Here is a 22,264-nt window from a genome sequence, read left to right as displayed (position 1 = left end):
CCCCTTTTATGGTTTTATGGTAGGTAATGTCTGGGATTATATGTGGATGGTGTGCGGTGCCTTGTGTGGATTTAGGTGTTACGTCAGGTAAGTGAGTGTTTTGTAAGGGTTTCGGGTAGGAGTTTGAGTGTATGTGGGTGTGCTGATGTGTGTGTGAGGGATTGTAGAATGTGTGTGTTTGCTTTTGTTTACTGTTTGTGCGATCTCGGAGTTAGTATGTATATGTAGGTGGGGTGTGGGGAGCGCGGCCTCCCCACATGGGGGATGCAGGGGAGCTTGCCCCCTGCTTATTTGTGTTGTAGGTTTGTGGATGTGTGTTGTTTTGTTTAAGTTGTGATGTGGGTGCTGTGTTACATGTGTAGTCTGGTGTGTGCTGTGTTTTAGGTGTTTTGAATTTCGCTGTTTTGGTGTTGTGTGGATTCGATTTCATGGACTCGAAAAACTGAAATTCGAGATTTCAGTATTTCGAGATTATGAAGTGAATACGCACACACGCACACACACACACACATATATTTATATATATATTTATATATGTATATATATATATTTATATACACACACAGATATATGTATATCTATATATATATATATATATATATATATATATATATATAGAGAGAGAGAGAGCGAGAGAGAGTGTGAGCTTAGAGATACACACACACACACACACGATTCCATGGTCTCACAGCAGTGTGGAAAATGCTGAAGCCTGGTTTGCTGAACGTGGTTTTCAGCAGAACTGTTTTGTGGCAATAGTATTCACCGAAACTGCAGTCCACCTTGTCAGAACCTCCTCATTTCCCAGGGCATCACCCTTGTCTGGGTTGACTCTGCTCACATGCCATTCTCATGCTTGTTCTTTCATTAGGCTTCAGATCATCACAGAAGTAAAGTAGTTGGACTTGAGGCTGCTTGCTCATCTGACACACCAAGCATAAGGATCTTTTTTGGGTAGAGCTTTTACATCTCCTTATAGGAAATATTTTAGCATTTTAAGGGGGTTTTCTTGTTGAATGAGTACTTATTTGTACCATGGACACACAGCGGTCCTTGAGTCTGCATCCCATTCCAGTACAACCTGGAAGATGCAGTGTAGGAAAAGGAAGATGGAATCAGCAAAAATGTTCATTCTCCTTACAAGCTGGAGTTTTAGGTCACTAACATTTTTTACTAGATCAAGTTCCTGTTCCTCTTGGTGTCTGGATAGTTAATAAACAAGATGTGTACCATGTGACATACAAATCATTGAAGCTCATCTTAGGTGTATGTTTGTGCATGTATGTGTGTATTATCTGTGTGTTCTGGCACATTCGAGTGTACAGTCTTTGCAGTGATACTGGCATATTTTTTGTTACTCATTGTTTATTTAAAGAATACCTTTGACTGTATAGCTTTCGGTTTCATGTAGGCTAAATTTATTTTGCTTTTCTTAGCCAGAGAGTCCACACACTCACTTAGAAGTCGTCATGTTGTTTTTAATGTTGTAGTGGACTGCGATGTGGTTTCTAGTTGATATACTATGCTTCATTGAAAAATGATTCTTCAGAGTCATTTCATTCATCTCAAGTAGATCAAATGGACCTGGCAGTCATTTTGTGGGTTGTCGAATCCTCTGTACACAGGGAAAACAGACATCCCTCATCACAAAGGTATTGCTCGAAATGTGTGCTGTTCAAGCAGCCTAACAGACGAGGTTAATATGCTGCAACTGCTATCCCCTTTAAATTCTTATTCCATTGCTGTTACAACTGTTGCATGGCAGTGTGTGTTGCTAAATATTCAGTCAGTAAGAATTCCGATTTAGAATGACCAGGAATCTGTAGATGGGTGGGTTTGCTCTAAATGAACAATTTCAAAGTAGAGGCATTGGAGAGGAAAAATCTACGGATTTTTCTTGGTTTGGGTAAAATGGTATACCCCAGGGATATCACTGTTAGGATCATTTTGATAAACATACTGTTCTTTTTTTTATGTCTCGACATTGGATAGCCAAATATGCAGATGATGATAGAACTGTCACAGTAATTGCTAGCAAGAATGATCCCAGTTTGCTTAACAGTTACCTAATTTGAGTCACAAACTGGTTGAGAGACCATGGCCACATTCTGAGCCATAGTAAATTTAGTGAGATTTATTATGGCACTGTAGGACTTAAATGCTTTTAATGGAAAAAATCAGTAGTCAGGCCTGTCAATTCCATAAACGGCAATGTGAGCTTTTAAAACCGTGCTGACCTCATTAAAAACAAAGCTTTAAATCTTGCAGGTTTGATTTTTAAGCATATGTCTACTTGTAGGTTTGATTTCAGGGGTATGTCTACTGGATCTCTTGAACTTTGGGGGAAAATATATACTACTTACACTTGGGCCTAGTGTAAACTATTCCATGTTTTGTTTATACACTGGTATAACTTCTGTGTTTTGAATGAGTCCACAGAAAGTTTCTGAAAATAATTCCTTCTTGAACAGACATTTCATACTCTAGCCATTGAAATATTTGCAACCTATATTCAGTAGGTATCATTATGTAATGGTGCCAGGAAACCTCTACAAAGAATAGATTCATTTTACCCAAAAGACATTGAGATTCACTGTACACATTTAAAAAAGACTTGATTTGTGGGTAGAATCTTCTGACGTTCTTCGTGTTTCTCTGTTGCAGTCATCACACTTGGGTTATCTGCCTGCAGGTTGCTCTCAGTCGGCCCGAATAACAGAGACTTAGTATTTCTGCGTCAGATGCTGTCGCTCCAGGACTGACTTCAGGTCGTCAGGAGTATAAAAACAGGCAAGTGACGCCATTACACCAGTCTTTCTTACCGAGGAGCCCGAAGCAGAGAAGCAGTTTGCAAGTGCCGGTCAGCGGGTACCTGAATTTTCATTTATGAATTTAATAATCCTGAAGTCTTCTAAAGCTACGTACCACATTGGGTTTCCTTTTTTCTTGCTCTAACCAATGTCAGAAAAAGTTAACAATTGTCTTGCCTGTGGAAAGTGAGTACCTCACAGAGATTTTAATTTTTACTGCGTCACTTTTTTAGGGCCAGACCACGACGTCCCTCGCTGTCGGTTTTGTGCCTTATTTAACACCCGAACCATTCGTAATCGGGGTCTCTCTGTCGCTAAATTCTTTCGCTCTCGATCTCTGTATTCTGAAATGGCTTCAGTAAGCCATCCAACTACCGATATTCTGAAAAAACGTAAAGATAAAGACAGACCGCATAGGTCCAAAACTGCCGACGATGCTTCCATTAAGCTAGTTGCCAGTCTACCAGTACTCATTGAGGCACTTTCGCAGCCCCTGATCCCTGCTTCAGTGGATTCACAGGCCTCTACTGAGACCCATTCAGAGTCCGGTATGCCGCGAGAGACTTCTTCGACTATGGAACCTGCAGATGTCTCTACCTTGGATGGGTCCAGAGCCGCTGAGCAGGCACCGGCTCCTGAGGCAGTTATTCACTCAACCGATGTTTGACTCAAACCGACGACTTTTTTAACCAAAACTACTGAGTTTCTTAGGCCCAGAGTGCACACTATGCCTAGAAAACCGACGACCAAAGCACATGCACCTGCTCCCATGCCGCAAAAAGAAATGCTTAAAATGGCTGAAGACCTGATTATGCTGATTAGGAGAAGTCAGCCTTCCCCTGCTAAGAGACAGAGTCCAGTCCCCTTCAGCTTCTACAGACCAGGAGTCCGATGACTCTGAAATTTCTGATTATGAAGAATATGCCCTTATCTGTTTGAGGATTTAGATGCAGAGGAATCCATTCCGTCTGCCTCCCCTCCAGAGGATTTTTCTTTTGGTGAAACCTTGCATACCTTACGAGAGCATTTCCACTTGGAATGCCAAGACTATCCTCAGTCCATAAAGAGACTCAGAGAATTTCTAGAGTTGCCTTAACACAGACCCTTAGCAATACCCCCTGTCCTGGATGTTGTGGATGATGTTTTTATGAATCCAGTCTTACTCCTGACACTTTACCTCCTGCCCCTAGGAAACCAGACAGGTACTACAGAGTACCTGACACTCACAAATTTCTTTTCAAGAATCCTACTGCTGGCCCAGAGATCATTTCCCAGGGGCCTAAAGGTGTCAAGGCCACTATAGCCAAGAACCCCACCCCTTCGGACAGGGATTCCAGTGCTGTGGACAGATTAGGTAAGAAGGTATATACCTCTGCAGCTCTTGCTATTAGGGCATTGAATTGTCAGTTTCACATGAAGTACCTGCAACATATTATGGAACTTATTAAACAAAAAGTGGCTACATTTTCAGACCGTGCAGAAAATAAAAAATGCAGGAGCTTATGCACTCTGCAAACCAATTCAGCAAGCATATTTTGCAGTGTGGCTTTGACGCCCTAGAAGCATCTTGCCGGGCAGCTGCCACTGGCTCTGTACTGAAAAGACATGCTTGGCTGAAGGAACCGACCTTGCCAGACCATGTCAAATCAAAGTTACTAGATGCTCCTTTGAATAAGGACAGTTTGTTCGGCACCAAAGCAGAAGAGGTTCTTAAAAAGATGGAAGAAAAAGCTAAGTCTATGCAGATTGTTAAAGAATTCTTACAAGTGCAACCCCCTAGATTCATTAGGCATTGCCCTTCCAAACACTGGTTCTTTCCAGCCCCCTCCAGGCCTTCTCAAACCAGACCCAGGGGAAACAGACCACCCAGATTAGTTGCAGGGTTTGCAGAGATCTAAGCAATGGAGAGCCCCACACACTTAAAGCAGGGAGTTGTATGCCACCTCCTTATGGAAAAAGCTCACAATTACTTCTTTACTCCTCTCCCCAGCCCTGCCCAATTGCTTGTGCCCCTAGGAGGAAAACTTGCCTTTCATGCAAAAAACTGGATGTCCAGCACTCAGGACCAGTGGCAGGAATTGAGCTTGCAGATAGACTTGAATGTCCAAGGCCGTGTTCCACAGGGCCATGACTGGCCTGCAGAGTGGGTAGGAATGGGTTCCCTCCTACTTGTTGATGTACCACATAACTGTGCCGTTGTCTGTTTTTATTAGCAGTTGTCCTGGAAAGATTAGGGCTCTGAAAGCTGTCAGGGCATTCTGTACAGCTAGCATCTTTTTTTGGTTGATGTGCAGATGAATTTGACTTGGGTTCCAGTGACCCTGAATACATTTTCCGTCCATGTGTGCCCCCCAGGCATAGTCTGATACATCTGTGGTTAGGGTCTGGGTGGCTTGGGGTTGAGCAAATGGCAGTCCCTTGTTGTGTTTGCATGCTTCTGCCCACCAGAGGAACTCTGTCCTTGGACAGGGTATGATAGAAATGACTGTTTCCGGGTCCTGAGAATGTTGGCAACAAAGACTTTTTAAGTACCACTGGAGTTTCCTTATATGCAGTCTTGCATATGGAATCAGCAGTATACATGAGGCCATGAACCCTAGGGCTTGCAGTATTTTTCTTGCAGATAGCTGAGTTCTGGTGGCCATTTGTTTGAGGTAGTCTGTCAGATAGACTTGTTTTTCTGAGGTGAGGAATGCCATCTGGGAAGTTGTGTCCAAGCTTGCTCCTAGGAATACAATCTTTTGACTGCGTACCAGTTTTGATTTCTTTTCATTGATGGTGTACCCCAAGGAAGTGAGAAGGTTTTTCACAAATGTCAGGTGCTGCAGCAGTAATTCCCGACTGTCCGCCTGAATCAGGCCAACTACGGGTAAATTTGGATATTTCTCTGCCTGCAGTATGCAATGGCCGGAGCCAAGCATTTTGTGAATACTCTGGGTGCAGTAGATAAACCAAAGGGAAGTGCAGAGAACTGAATGCATAGACCCTGCCCTGAAAAATAGATACTTCCTGCATGGTACCCTTATGGGGATATGCAGCTAGGCTTCTTTTAAGTCTAGGGTGATTAACCAGATATCCGTGGCTAGCATAGGAAGAAGCTGTTGCAGGGTAAGCATTTTGAATTTTGGTACCTCCAGGAAGGTGTTGAGAATGGAAAGATCCAGGATTGGGTGCCTATCTGCAAGCTCAATTCCTGCCAGGGTACAAAATATTACTGGCAGACGACTTAAGGAGGAATCTCCTAGACCCACACGAGTGGCAATTGGAGCACAGCACCTTCAACCTTCTGATTCAGAAATAGGGGACCCCAGAGGTGGATCTCTTTGCCTCTCCCTACAACCACCAGCTCAGCAAATTCTGCACCAGGATTCCTCACAGCAGGGCCTGGAAAGTGGATGTCCTATCTTTTTAGTGGGTAAATCTCTCAATCTATGCCTTCCCACTCTGCCCCTCCTTTCAAGAGTATTACTCGAGATAAAGCAGGACAGACCAAGGACAATTCTGATAGCACCAGACTGGCCATGCCAGCACCGGTACCCACTCCTGCGCAGCCTGACATCGATGCCACCCTGGCACCTACACCAGAATCCAACCTTCCTCTCTCAGCAGAAGGTACAGATTCTGCATCCACAACTGCAAACCCTAAATCTTGAAGCCTGGCTTATTCCTTGAATTCTCCACAAGCAGCCTTAAGCAAACAGGTGCTGGACGTCATTCTTGAAGCCAGAAGACCCAGTACAAGAAAATCTTATGCTGATAAGTGGAAAAGGTTCTGCTCATGGATTCAATCTAAGGGAGAGGACAGAACACTGCCCTCTCTGCCTCTTATCCTGGATTACCTAGCAGATCTACTCCACAAAGGCCTGTCCTTCTCCTCCATTAAGATACATGCCTCTGCCATTTCTGCTCATTACAACACTGAGCCACCTCTCTTCTCCCACCCTCTTATCAAACAGTTCCTGAGAGGGGCAGACAACTTAAGGCCACCAAGGAAAGCACCCACCCCTGCTTGGCACCTTAACTTTGTACTGGAAAAGCTCATGCTTCCCCCCTTTGAACTTGCTGCATCAGCAGAGTTAAAATTCCTCTCTTAGAAAACAGCCTTGCTTGTAGCCATCACTTCAGCTAGAAGAGTGTCTGAGCTACAAGCACTCATGGCTGTGGAACCCTTCATTATTTTCAATGCTGACAGGGTTTCTCTCAGGACTAACCCTTCCTTTATGCCCAAAGTGGTGTCCAGTGTGGCTCTCAATCAATCCATCCTTTTGCCAACCTTCTTCCCCAATCCTCAAAATAAAGGGGAAGGGATCCTGCACTCCTAGGACGTGCACAGACAGCTCAGATTCTACCTTGATAGGACTAAGCCCTTCAGAAAATCTGACCAGTTACTAGTCAGCTTTGCAACAGGGATAGAGGGCAAGGCCATTTCAAAACAAACCATATCCAAATGGATAGCACACTGCATCCATTTCTGCTACAGGCACCATGGGAAACCAAAAGGGGTCAGAACCCATTCCAGTAGGGCAACATCTACCTCTACAGCATTTCTCATAGGAGTCCCTACCAGGGATATCCTGGAGGCTGCTACCTGGAGTTCTATACACACCTTCACCAAGCATCACCGCCTGCCTATCTTTTCCAAATCCAGGGCAGGATTTGCTACAGCAGTCCTGCAAGGCATACTAGCCAGCTACAGCAGTCCTGCAAGGCATACTAGCCAGCCCTACCTCTTTGTGACTGCCTCCACCCTTCTTCAGCTTTGGGAATCCACCTAAGTGTAATGACTGCAACAGTGAAACACGAAGAACATAGTGTACACTTACCATAAATGTAGATGTTCGAGTGTTGCAGCCCTGATTTCCCTCCCACCAGCTCCCTGGTTTTCTCTCTCTCCTATCTATACTCTCTGGGGTATTGGTACTGCTATTTACTGGTGGTGTTTTCCCCACCATAACCTAGCTCCCTATTTGGAGGGCTCCTGCCATTTGTGGCAAGAAAATCTGATGTAATGGAGTTGGCTGCCTGTTTTTATAGGTTCATAGGTTCATACTAGGCTATCTGCCCTAGGGCATTTATAAGCCTAGAAAGAGTGTGTTTGGCTTTCGCCACCCATTTTAAATTAATTTTGCTATGCCCTTTTTCCAGGTTAGTATACTGTGCGTCTGTCTAACAGTGACACAGAAGTGATACCCGGGGTAAACCTATGATCTCCCATCCACTCATCAAGATTCCTCTTGAAGAGAGTCAATGAGGGACTCTGCCTAACCTGGACTGGGATTTTATTCCAGAGTGAAGGGAGCCTCTGGGTTATGAATCTGTCCCTCCAGCATGTCCTATTTATTTCAGTGCTGAGGTTCAAGTCTCGGCATAGCTTGATGGGATTTGGATTTTCTGAGGTGCAGCATGTCCGTTAATTCTGGGTTGGACATGGCTTTATATGTCAGGCACAGATCACCTCTGAGCAGGCGGTATGCCACTGAGTGGAGCTGGAGTTTCTTTAACTGGGCAGCATATGGCATTTGTTTGAGCCCTTTGATCCTCTTGGTGAGGTACTTTTGGGGTCTTTCCAGTTGCTGCAGGTGTCTGGTAAGGTACATCCCAAAAGGGGCATTGTACTCAATTATGGGCCTGATGAGGGATGAGTAAAGAGGCACAATGACCTCCCCTGATCTAGATGTGAATCCCTTCATGATTAGGTGGGCTATATAAAATGTTTTTCTAACCACTTTGGCCACGTGGTTGTCAAATGAGAGATTGCTATCAACTTGGGTCCCCAGGTCCCTAATTACTTCTTCCAGATTAATGGATTACCACCTATGTGGTAATTTGTGGGCACTTTGTTTTTGCCAAAGAGGATGACTATACACTTTTTGGCGTTTAGCTTGAGGCCATGGCTCTGGCACCAGTTGTCTGTTTCTATGAGGCCCTCTTGGAGGATGCTTGTGTCGGCTGGAGAGTCGATTATGGCGCCCAGTTTGCAGTCATCTGCGAACTTCGTCAGCCGCAGTCCTTCCGTGTTGGCCTGTACCTCCGAGAAATATATACCGAACAAAAGAGGTCCCAGGACTGAGCCTTGTGGGACACCACTTGTAACTGGTTTGGAGTCTGACATGGCTCCAGCAATTCTGACCATATGGGTTCTGTCCTTGAGCCAGTTTGCAACCCATCTATTGACATAGGGGTTTATATTTAAGCTGGTGAGCTTATCTATAATGCCCGAGTGGGGTATTGTATCGAAGGCTTTTGCGAGGTCCAGGTAGGCTGTGTGGACCACCTTCCCCTCGTCAATGGCCTTGGTGACTGTTTCAAAGAAATCGACCAGGTTTAAGAGGCAGGATCTGCCCTTAACAAAGCCGAACTGGGTAGGATCCAGTGTTTGTAGGTCCCCAATATCTTTATTTATGAGGTCCATGATGATCCTTTCCATAGCTTTGCAGACCAAGCTAGTCAGGCTTATGGGGCAATAGTTTCCAGGATCTGTTAAGGCACCACCTTTGTGGAGAGGGGCCACTGTTGCTGTACACCACTCTTTGGGTACATATCCTGTAGTAAGGCTGAGATTGAACAGTAGTTTTATGTTTGGGTTTAGCTCTTCTTGGAGTTCATGTAGAATGCAGCCTGGGACACCGTCTGGTCCCATTGATGCTATGTTTTTTGCTTTGGAGAGGGCGGCTCTTACCTGAACATCTGAGATGTCAGAGGGGAAGCACACTGCTGGGATAGATATTTGCCCTTTTGGTGGTGGTGGTGGGGGGGGGGGGGAGTTTGCTCTGAACCTGTCAGCTAGGATGTTGGCAATGTCTGTGGGTTTGGTGTATTTTTGTCATTTTGGACTAATTCTGAGCATATCTGAGAATTCCCACCCAGGCTCCTAACATAACTAAAGAAAGCCTTGTGATTATCCTTAGTGTCCTGTGCAATTTTTCTCTCTAAGCTGGCCTTAGACGATTTTATGAGTGCCCGTAGTTTTTTGCTAATACTGATCAGAGATGCCTTCCCTTTTTGGGATTTTGCTCTATCATGTAGTAGTTTCCTCCTTCTATTGTATAGTTTGTTTATGGCTGGGGTCCACCAGACAGGACGTCTGCCTTTGGAGGATTGGGTCTTGGTTTTATTTGGGATTGCATGATCCATGCATTCCTGAAGGCGTTCATAGAATGCGTTTATAAAGGATTCTGTGGTCTGGGCCGTATTTTCCACAGGCCCGTGGGCTTTGAAGGATTCCACCTCGGTTTTGAGGAGTATGAAATTTGCTTTAGAGAAATTTTTCACTGTGGTTTTCTGGGCAGGGGGTGGGGTCGGGATGTGAATATCCAGTGAGATTAGTTTATGGTCTGATCTTACCAGTGAGGGATACACTTCTGGTCTGGAGCATAGAGTCCCCATGTTGGTGATGATCAGGTCCAGTATGTTTTCCCCTCTTGTGGGAGTGGTAACAAGTTGTTCCATAGCATTTGAGTTTATAAATGGTAGGAACCTTTGGGCTAGGGTGTTGGAGCTAGAGTAATGCTCCCAGTCTATGTTTGGGTAGTTGAAGTCGCCCAATATAATGGTGTTTGGATAGACCTTCATATTTTCCAGTGTTCTCAGGAAGGCAGAGTGGGGTTCCTAGGTTTGGGAGGGTGGTCTGTAGCAGGCTATAAACTGGAAGGCAGTTTTACCCACTGTTAGTTGCACATGGATAGTCTCTGATGCCTCGTGCTGTGCCACCAACCTAGAGGTGTGGGTATCTTTGACGAATATTGATACTCCCCCTCCTTTTGTGGTTCGGTCCAAGTTTTGGGGCCGAAAAGCATGGTATGAGGTATAACCTGGTAGTGCTGGTGTGATCTTGGGAGCCTTGAACCAGGTTTCTGTTACTGCACAGATATCGATGTTCTCCATGCTAAGGAGAGTTTCAAGTGCATGCATCTTGAGGTTTAGACTTCTGGTGTTGAGTAGCATTACTCTTAGATTCTTATCCCTTGTGATACCTATGGAAGTGGGTTTGTCTTTTGAGCCTTGCCTAAAAAAGGCACTATGGGGGTGGCAAGAGCCTTTGCCAATATCTGAAAGCCCAGGGGTGACAAGAGCCTTTGCCAATATCTGAAAGCCCAGGGGTGACAGGTGCAAGCCGTCCCTAGCGAAGCATCGTGGCTTGTCGAGCCTGGGCTACATGCTCAGAGAGCTCCTCTGTCTCTTTTCATGTAGTCCAGGGAGGTACGTCTCAGGTCATTCACACCAGCATGGACAATGACTGAGTCATAGTTGTACTTGCCTTGGAGTGACCTGAGTTCTTGTGTTATGTGGCGGATCCTAGCGCCCGACAGGCAGCTCACCGTGACCTTCTCCTTGTTCAGCCTGGTGAGCGGGATGTCAGTGTGCCTGACGATAGAGTCACCTATTACAGGTGTATCAGGTGTGTTGTTTAGCCTTAAGAGCTGTGACTGTTCGGCACACTGGCTTTGTGAGCTATGTGTTGCACGTGTTTTGTTTTGGGGTAGCAGTTGCTTGGGTGTCTGCTTTGGAGGTCTCTGCTGCTTAGGCAGATTTTTATTTAGAGCCTCCGAGTATGTTTTTGTGTGTTTGTGTTTGGTTTGCTGTCGTGGTAGGTCTATGTGAGACTGGAATTGTAGTGAGTGTGGTTTCCTTCTCCTCCTTACTGGTTACGCCAGTACTGAGTTGAGAGAGCTTAGCCTCCAGTTTGGCTATATGGTTGCATCTCTCACATGTGTTGGAATTTGTTGGGAGGAGGAGAGGGTTGTCCGTATACATGAGGCAGTTGTAACATTGCCTCAAGATTCCCAGATTCACCAGCTGGACCGGAGAGGAGATTGACAACTGACCTTTGGACATGCTAGAATAGTATTGGGAATTCCTTTATAATTGAAAAAAAGGGCCAGTGGGGAACAAGGTACTCAAGGGGAGTTTGTGAGGTTGTAGTGCTTTTCATTTTTTAGTGCTGACTTATATAATTGCTTTAGTGAGCAAGTGCCAGGCTTTAGAGTAGGAATAGAGTGTTTATTATGAGAACTATATCAGTTCTAAGGGAAAAAGTGAAGAGCAGACTTTATGGAGCCGAGAATGGTTTAAACCCAATTAAGCGGCACTGCCCGATGCTGCGCTAAAGTGTGTTTTATACCCCTGATGACCTGACATCAGTCCTGGAGTGACAGCATCCAGCGCAGAAATACTAAGTCTGTGGTATTCGGGCTGACTGAGGGCTACCTGCAGGCAAATAACCCAAGTGTGATGACTGCAACAGTGAATACACTCGAACATCTACATTTATGGTAAGTGTACACAACTGTACTTTTGTGTGATGGAGTTTGTGTTCTAATATGGACTTTGGGCTTGAGTACAGGGGTCATGAAATTATGAACTGTGAACTGATGTTCATCATATTAATCACTGTTACTGTAGCGTTAGCTATGAGTTATACCCTGGCAAGGATATAACAGGCGGCCAGCTTACAAAGCTTCAGGGCACCTTCCACACACCCAAACTGTCAGTCAGCTTGAACTAACTGACGAAAAACTCAGGTCTGGGAGCCAAGATCTTTTCTGCTGGGGAAGAGTATGCTCCTCTGAAACCTTTGAGGATCATTGGTTCTGCTTGTGCTATTCCTTTGCTAGGCAAATAAGTCCTCTTTTGGGGGGAAGAAACCTTTGATTTAAAAAAAGAAATGATTTGTTTGATAACTTTCATGCATGAACAGGAGAGTGTTATTTCAAAGCTAGGAGTTCATGTTTTAAAGGGCTGTCACAAGACTGTATTTTTCTTTTAAGTGAGAGCGCTCTTTTTTCCTGCCAGTTTAAAAGTTGTTTAAAGTACTTAAAAATATTTTTCTGTTGGGAAATTGCTTTTTTTTTTACTGTTTGGGGCTGGCGAAGTGTTTGAAGTGCTTTTTACTGTTTTTTTTTTCTAAGAAAAAAGTGACTTTAAACGACTCTAAATTTTACCGTCGTTTGCTGCTTATTTCCCCAGGAAAAGAGGTATCATTTTTGGCCTGACCAAGCAAATTGTCACTCCCAAGTATGGTCCATCTTCCAGCCACAAAAAGAAAAAGTTAGGCAAACAGCCTTTGCCACCAAAGCAGGCTAGCAAGTTGCCTCAGCCACAGGTTGGTGACTCTGTGATCATTAGTTCTACCGAAGACCATACTCATCTTTTACAGTGGATCCATTTAGTGTAGCACCTAGAATCCACTATGGACCAGGGATTAACCACATCCTCTGCAGATGTTGGGGTCCTCTAAGTGGGTAGAGGGAGAGCCATTCTTGTCTGTCTTGGGAGAGGGAGCAGGAAAGTATTCCCTCTTTTGCCCAAAAGTTGTGCTCATCCCTGAGGAAGCTGCTTTTGCCTCCATTAACAGTACTGTTGGCCCCATTTTTCCTATCAAAAAGAAACAAAACTTAACCTGAATCTACTTCTCTTCAAATTTCTTTGGACAAGAGCAATTTACTGGGTCTGGTGCAGGGTTTAATTCAAGGTATTGATTCTTCTTATAAACTAGTTTCTGGTAAAAGAAAGAGGGATACCTCTTTTCGTGGAGTGATTCAAGATTCTGAGTTTGGACAGGAAGATGAAGGGAAGATACAGGATTTTTCTCCTCAGAATTCTAACCGAGTCTGAAGAGTAGTCAGTTTCTGATTCTTATAGTGGGGTTGAGGATGTTGAAGCTGGCTGACTGTTGTATTCTTGCCACGATCTAATCCATATAGCTATGGCTACTGCATCAGTGATCATTCGAACATTTACTGTTTTGGTAAGTTATAATTAACTCAAACCTGCCTGATGTTAGGGTATGTCTTAAAACAAAATAAGTTGTTCCATTTAGACATATGGTCCCGGATTAAACAGTCTTTAAGGAGTGTGTGCGCGTGTTTGTGTGTGTGTGTGTGTGTGTGTGTGTGTGTCTGTGTGTGTGTGTGTGTGTGTGTATCTCAACCTCTTGGAGCAAGAAATCTGGACAAAGCCATAAAAAATGGGGGGACAAAGGTCCAAAAATAGGGACAATTTTTTAAATATTGCTCTTACAAAGTTACAAAGCTGATAGAATAACAGGTTTTGCATTGGCATGAATTTTCTGAGGGGTATGAAGTCTGACTCTCAAATGTCTGTCATTATTTTCTGATTTCAACCCTCAGTGATTTTTCAACGATTTCCCAGAAAACAACATTTTTATGAGAAACAGACTAAAATTATGAGGCAAAAATCTGTACAGTTGAGCGGTATGGCTTTGCATGTATGTTTTACACACATTTGTTAACATACATACACACACACACATATATATTAGTATTTATATTTGTGGGTGTTTGTATATGCAGACTGTTGTATGCAATTGCAAACATACATACACACAGTGTGAAACGTTATTCTATTGTGCTCAACCTGCTGTTTGACTTGCACAAAAGAGGTGGCATAAGCCATTTGGCAAAGACAATGGTTAACAGTTCTGTGTAGTGCAGTTTAATAGTTTGTACAGATTAAAGTTTACTCCATTACAATCCGTATTGAAGCACTGAAAAAATTAAAGTAGCAGATAGTTGGTAAAATAAAACAAACCAAAAAAAGAGAAAACTCATTTCAAATACGTTCTTAACTTACATTCAAGAAACTTTTTGCACCCTCTTAATGTAGCATCTTATATGCATATATTTCACATATGGCATATAGGAGTTTATCCATTCTGTGTACAATTGCACTGTATTTTTTGCATTTCTTTGCTTGCATTTTGTGTGTGTATATGTGTGTGTGTGTATATATATATATATATATGTATATATATATATATATATATATATATGTATATATGTGTGTATATATATATATATATATGTATATATGTGTATATATATATATATATATATATATATATATATATATATATATATATATATAAAGAGAGAGGGATTTTTTCTTTCTTTTACTGTATTGCACTCTGAATGGATGGATCATTTAATCTTACCTTATCTGCATTGAATCATATCACTAAGTTTTGATTTTTACAGTGTACTCATTCTGTATATATTTTTGATTAGAAGGACCGCACTGTATTTTTCTGTTCTTTGAGTTCGGGTCGTGGCTAAAAAAAGGGGCCAATAGACAAGTCCATTTAGCTGGTGAAGAAATTATAAATAAATGAACTCTTCAGATAGTGTTTTGTACTCTTAGAAAAATCTACTGAATGAATTAACTGCAAAGGGTTCCACTGATTGTAGCTACAGAATCACTGCTTTAGTGGTCTGAGTAGCTTAAGCGTAATCCATACAGGAAGTGTTGAAATGAATAATTATGTAATCTTTTGGAGGAAGTTAGAGCAGATTATGATTTTAAATGCTTGGACTTGCAGCTTGTTAGCATGTTTTTGTGGCCTGGAGGTATCAGTTGTACTTTAAGCATCTCAAAGGCAGAGTGTTCCCGTGATGGTACTGCATGCCTAATTTAAAAAAAAAAAAATCACATTCCTGTGTCACTGTAAACATTAAGTTAACAGCCAGTAACCATGTACGCTCCCTCATTCAGTAACAAATGTTAATAGTCACCACACTTCTCTGTTAACATGTTATTATGAAGGGCTTTTGAAAAATCCACGGTTTGTGGCTTAAAGTATGGTGTAACTACTTCCCACATTTTGATGTTTTACAGAGTAAAACTTTCGAAAAGCAAAGGCATGACTACAGCCCATCTCATTCTAATTCTAAGGTAAACTGTTTTGTTCTTTCAGAGAAATTGATCAGCATCAGCCATTGGATTTTTTAATTACATTTTTTTTCATATTCTTAATATTTTAGCTGCTTGGAATACATTGAGACATGCAAATTACATGCATACATAGTTATTTTTTTCCACATGCTCATATCTTCTTTTATGTTTACCAGTTCCAGTGTGTGTGTGTGTGTGTGTGTGTGTGTGTGTGTATATATAGATCTATATATATCTATACATATATATATATATATATATATATCTATATATATATATATATATATATATATACATATACACACACACACACGTGCACCATATGTGACTATCTGCATCATTTATTGTCATGCATGCCAGGGAATGCCATGTGACTATCATGCACCTTGAAAACCCTTTCCTCTTGCAAATTTATTGCATGGCCTCGGTACTGTTTAAAAATAAACTGTAAAGTTTGTAACCTTAATTTCTAAAATTGCTACTGCTTAATTTGCCTTTTTTAAATTACTGCTGCTTTTGACAAACAAGTTTGTCGTACTTAAATAGCCCACATAAAACAGAATATGCAAAACTGAATACCCAGCTGTTTATGTGAAATGATTACTGTTTTCATGAGCTGGTATCATTACAAGGGTTCATACTGGTAGAGGCTAATCATGTACTGCATTGCTTGCCAAATCTTGAATTTCCGTTTGATGCTTAAATTATGCTCAACCCCTCTGTGTTGTCCTGTGGAGTCGGGCTTTATCTACATTGACTTTGACGTCTGTTGCAGTTTAGTTTTTCAGTCCTGTATCTCTGTCTTCAGAGTGCCAGTAACTGCTTGCTTCAGACAAGCAATCCTGCTGGATGTTTAACCGGGGAAAAAAAAAACATTGCTGGGTAGCAGAAAGATTGGTTTAGGAAACGGGGAATTATGTTCCTAGTGTGCTGGCAGCACATTGTAACAGTTCAAAAACAGAGGAAAGCTCTGCATAAAACAGTCATTTGAAAGATGAAATAGATTTACTAGTCGTCATTGACAAAACCAGTCAGTACTTTGGGACATACTTCACTACTGATTTAGTAGGCAGTCAAAGACTGTAGTAATTTGTGTTTTATTTTATATGTCAGACCAGCAGCCATTTGCTAGTTATTTTTAAAACTATTTTGAAATTCTGTACTTGTACTTTTGTAACTCATCTAAAGCAGCTACTGAATTGCTGTGTACACTGCAGGTATATGCTTGTCTTGAGTCTTTTGCATGGCTTACTTGCATGCCTGCAAAGGTCACGTGTGCATGTTACTACTACCTTACTGCTGTATGTTGATATTAGTCGCATGTTGTAGCCATATGCAGTTCTTTTCATACCTTCAGAAAGAAGTGCAGTAGAACTGTTAATTTGCTTGTTTTATGTAGGATGCCAGGTTTCCTGAAGGCATGATAGAGCAGAATTAGTAATTGCAGTATTTGGATTTGAGATCAGTGGGCTTACTGAACAGAAGGTACATGCAGACAGATGACTGTTTTCTTCGTGAAGCAGAGGGCCTTCTTGTGGACTGCTTGGAAAATGAGTAGCAATTCTGTCAGTTCTTTGTTTTCCAAACACCTTTATTGAATTAGCACTTGTGACAGGCAAATTTACATTCATATAAAAGTAATCAAACTATATTAACATAAACATTATACTTCACATATATTGCTATATAGCATTTAATCTAAACAATATTACATACAATATTCATTTCCTGCCTTTATTCAATTCTTATCTTTTTTTTAAAACAAGAAACATCTTTATTAAACCATCGCTTGCAACATAGGCAATCATACATTTATATAAATGAAAACAAACCACACAGTCACAGTACTAGTTGCAAACATTTACATCACAGACCATACTGACACTCCCATTTGCAAACATTATACATCACTTATCTACCCAGTGATTTTCAAACGTTACATAGCTCATTTAAGTCCTGCCTTCTTTTAATCATAATTCCTCCCCTGTATGCATTGTTCCCACAATTCCCATTTATTCCTATGTAATTTGCTTCTGCCCTTTTCTAAAGATCTTGGTTCCAGTTTTATATCTGTTACTATATTGACCACTTCTAATATACTTTAATTCCTGCGGTAGAGCGTCTTCTATGTGGAGGCATGCGTGAATGAGCGTGCCTTCGTTGAAGGTTGTGCATCAGGGCTGGTAACTCGTCACGTAAAAATCCACTACCAAACATTAGCGGACCGGAGTTCCGCTGTGGTGACCCCTAACCGGGATAAGCCGAAAGACACAACTAATATAGTTTGTTTAGATTTTGATTTCCATTTTCTAGTAATTGCTTTTTTGACAGCCACCATAATTAGACACAGCAAGGCCTTACCATGTCTAGGCAATTCAGATTCTGTAGCATAGCTCAGAAAAATCATCTCCCTCTTCAGACCAATATGCCCACCTAGCATCTCCAACAGTGCATCCCGCAGGGAATCCTTAAAATCCACCAATTCACTGCTCTCCCAGAAAATATGTTCCCAGTTGCCTCTTTCTTCTCCTTCACACCTCCAACACTTACTGTCTGCTTGAGGAAAAAATTCTCTGGAGTCTACTTGGGGAATAAAATATCTATGTAAACATTTCCAGGCAAAAATTCTAAATCATCTAGATTTTGTTGCATATTTAGGATACATAACATATATCCTCCCATTGTTTGTTTGTGAATTTTATCCAGTCTCTCTTCCCAATCCTTTCTAACTTTCTCTGATTGATTCTTATCGTTATTGTGCAATATTTTGCTCTTCTAAGTATTCCTTTTTTAATAGGTGCTTCTGTTCTAGATTCTACTAATAACGCTACCAGTTCTGATCTTTCTTTTTGGACCCCCTATTTCTTTCTCTTTGCCTGTACTCTGATATCAATCCCTGATAGGGAAGGCAATCCCTACCCTGCAGTCCAAATAAATTCTTGGAGCCTTCCCATTCTGTCATCTTTCCCTCTCGAGTTATTTGCTCCCAGTACCATGTTTCCTTTGCAGGTTTTCTCCATTAAATTCCGGCCCCATCTTGGCTATTGTCTGTATCCATAATTGCAGTCATCCCAATCGGCAGAATTTCCTTTCTGCATTCCCATTTTGGTTTAGTTATTAGAATACTTTCTGCTACTTTATGGATATAATATTCTGCATGAGTATTGTTGTTTTCCTTAAAGGCCTACATCCAAAATCCCAGTCTGTCCTTATGTCTTGAGCTTCTCCATGTTTCATTATAATCATTCCTTTCCACTTTTAATTATATTTTTCTGCTTGTGCTATGTATAGGAGTCTTCCTAATCCAACCTGTTCTACTGGAAAAATCAGCTTATCCCACTTGACACTTGCCGTCATCCCCTCCCACATAAAGTCCTTCAGCTCTTTATTAATAGCTACCCACAACTTCTCCGCTGGTTGATTAAAAATATGCCTGACCTGTGTACAAGACTAAAGGGTCTAAAAACATTTTAGATCATCGTGTTTCACTGTTGCAGTCATTACTCTTGGGTTATCCTGCTAGCAGGCTACCCACAGTCGACCTAAATTCCAAAGTCTTAGTCCGGCGTTGGTTGCTGTCGCCTCTTCCCTGACGTCAGAGCGCCAGGGGTATAAAAGATACAGCCAACGCCATTTTCTTCAGCCTTTCTTGCCACGCGGTGCCCGAAGCAGTTCGCAAGTGCCGGTCGGCCGACTCCTGAGATTTTCGTGTTCGAATTTCAGATCCGAAGTCTTCATTTAAAGCCAAGTACCCCGTTGGGGAAACCTTTTTCTTGCTCCAGACCGATGTCAGAAAAAGTTAATAATTGTATTTCTTGTGGGAAGCAAATACCTCATAAGGACTTCCATTCTTATTGTATTCCTTGCCTAGGCCCTGCTCATGACGTTGCTGATTGCAGGTTTTGTGCTAGATTTAACCAACGCACTATTAAGCGTTGGTACGATTTTGCATTTCATTACTTTGGCCAAAGATTTAATTACACAATGTCGTCAGATAACCATCTGACTACTGCAATTCACAAGAAACGCAAGGAAAAGGACAGGCATCCGAGGTCCAAAACTGACGACGAGGCTTCTTCTAAGCCAGTCGCCGGTTCTCAGTGAGGCGCTTTCGCAGCCTCTGATGCCCACTACCTCAGAGCCACAGGCCGCATCCAACTCCTACGTGGAACAGACTAGGCCTCTGGAAACTCAAGGTTTTTGACACTTGGAAATTATTGCCTCAGATGGGGCCAGAGCCGCTGAGCAGGCATCAGCTTCTGAGGGTGTTTTCAGGCCTACACAGTTATACATAAAACCGACTACAGCTTCAAAGGCAAGGACTAAAGCACCACTAAACATAAAGAAACAAGTGCAGTAAGTCCATGGACAGGCCTCCATGCCTAAAAACAGATGCTCAAAATGGCCGAAGACCTAATTACTTTGATCAGGGGTTCCCATTCACCTCCTGATAAGAGGCCTAGGCAAGAGACAGAATATGAATCTTCAGATCAGGTTTCCATTTCCTCTGACTCCTCTTCTGAACAGGAATACTCTCTCCCTCCCTGTGAGGATTCCGATGCTGAAGAATCTATCCCTTCAGCCTCCCCTCCTGAGGATCATTCTTTTGGGGAAACCCTGCATGCCATGAGGGAGGACTTCCACTGGGAGAGCCAAGACTACTCAGAATCTAAGAAAAGGCTCAGATACTTTCTTTTACTACCTCAGCACAGGCCTCTTGCTATCCCAAATGTTTTAGACATTGTAGATGATGTATTTTCAGAGTCCGGTCTATCTCCTGACTCTTTACCCCCTGCACCTGTTAAGCCAGACAGATACTACAGGGTTCCAGATTCACATAAATTTCTTTATAAAAACCCTGCTGCTGATCCAGAAACAATTTCTCAGGGTCCCAAAGGGGTCAAGGCTTCCACTGCAAAAACCCTATCCCCTCTGGTAGGGATTCAAGGGCACTGGGCAGATGGGAGAAAAAGGTTTACACTTCTGCTATCTTGGCTGTGAGGGCTTCAAATTGTCAATTTCATATGCTTAAATATCAGCAATACTTAATGTCACTGCTTAAACAGAAAATGTTACATTCTGAATGCGCAGAAAACAAGGAAATGCAGGATTTATTGCATGCAGCTGAACAAGTGGGAAAGCATACTTTGCAATGTGGTTTTGATTCTCTGGAGGCCTCTTGCAGGGCCGCTGTTAACGGGTTCGGTCATTAGGCGGCATGCTTGGTTAAAGGAACAGAATCTGCCTGATCATGTTAAAGCAAAATTATTAGATGCTCCATTACAGCATGATACTTTGTTTGGTGTTAAAGCAGAAGAGGTGTTGAAGAAAATGGAGGACAAAGCGAAATCTATGCAGACAGTTAAGGATTTCTTACAGGTGCAGCCACCCAGATTTAGCAGGAACTGGCCTACAAAGAATTGGTCCTTTCCAGTGTCAGACAGACCACAAAGAGGCAGATAAAGACGTCCCAGAGGCAGATCCCAGCCCCAAGGCTCATACAGGTCTAAACAATGGGGGGCTTCTACCTCCAGAAACGGAGAAGACAAATTACAGCCATACAGGAAACAGTCCCAATGACTTTCCTCTGCCAGCACCAAGCACTTATCTTTTGGCAGCCCCCTTAGGGGGAAAACTATCACTTTTTTCACAAAATTGGCACATGATCACCCAGGACAAATGGGTCTTGAACATAGTGTCTCAGAGCTACAGGTTCCACTTTCACATCCTGCCAATGGCAAAAGGTATGCCAGACCTGCCACACAATCAATAGGCAGAGGCACAAAAGCAAGTTTCATCCCTCATAGACATGAGGGCCATTCAGCGAGTACCACAGCAAGAGCAGGGACAAGTTTTTTACTCAAGACTTTTCTTGGTACCCAGAAAGGACAAAGCCTGGAGACCAATACTGGACCTGTCTGTTCTAAACACATTTCTGGACATTCCAAAATTCAAAATGTTGACTCTGCAGCAGCTTCTGCCCATGCTGGGCAAGAAGGCTTGGCTTGTAACTTTGGACCTAAAAGAGGCATACCTGCATGTCCCAATAAGACAGTCTTGCAGAAGATACCTCAGATTCACAGCTGGCTCAATGCACTACCAATTCTGTGCACTGCCCTTTGGCTTATCTACTGAGCCCAGGGTCTTCACAAAATGCCTGGCACCAGTAATTGCATTTTGCAGACAGAGGAATTCAAATATATCCTTACTTGGACGACTGCCTTATTCAAGCAGAGAACAAGGACATTCTACTAAAGCATCTGGCGTTTGTAAAAAGATTACTAATTTGCCTAGGGTACACAGTAAATGAAAAGAAATCAAAACTAGTACCCTCTCAAGAGATAATATTCCTGGGTGCAAGCTTAAATACAACTGCCCAGGTGGCTTATCTCACGCCAGACAAACCAAGGCAACTGACTTCTTAATTCAAAATGTTGGCAACAAAGACCCAGTTATCTGCAAGAAAAATTCTGCAGGCTTTGGGCTTCATGGCATCCTGCTAATTCCATATGCGAGACTGCATATGAGGAAACTACAATGGTATCTAAAAAGTGTTTGGACTCAACATTGCCACAGCCTGGAAACATTAATTACCCTCATTCCCTGCCTGCAACAGGAGTTTCGATGGTGGGCACAGGCCTGTTGCCACAACAAGGGACAGCCATTCACTTTACCCACAGCCAGGCAGACACTAACAACGGATGCATCAGATTATGCCTGGGGGGCCCACATGGCAGGAAAATGTATTCAGGGCACATGGCCCA

General features: G+C 42.5%; 1 protein-coding gene across 4 annotated transcripts in view; it reads left to right on the top strand.

Annotated features, from left to right (window-relative positions):
• Positions 1-22,264, top strand: part of PAK5 (p21 (RAC1) activated kinase 5) — a 2,555,323-nt gene that overhangs the window by 1,733,314 nt on the left and 799,745 nt on the right. For 2 of the 4 annotated variants that reach the window (XM_044056629.1, XM_044056641.1), the window contains exon 4: positions 15,444-15,500. The exons of the other annotated variants lie outside the window; for them this stretch is intronic. In XM_044056629.1, coding sequence (XP_043912564.1) covers positions 15,444-15,500 — 57 coding nt within the window. The remainder of the gene's footprint in view (positions 1-15,443; positions 15,501-22,264) is intronic. 4 annotated transcript variants of the gene reach the window in all.

This window comes from Protopterus annectens, chromosome 1.part2, assembly GCF_019279795.1.
Source record: "Protopterus annectens isolate FY-2018-M chromosome 1.part2, PAN1.0, whole genome shotgun sequence".
Classification (NCBI taxonomy): domain Eukaryota; kingdom Metazoa; phylum Chordata; order Ceratodontiformes; family Protopteridae; genus Protopterus; species Protopterus annectens.
The sequence above is the reverse complement of the archived record's forward strand: the minus strand, read 5'-3'. Positions and strand labels throughout refer to the sequence as shown.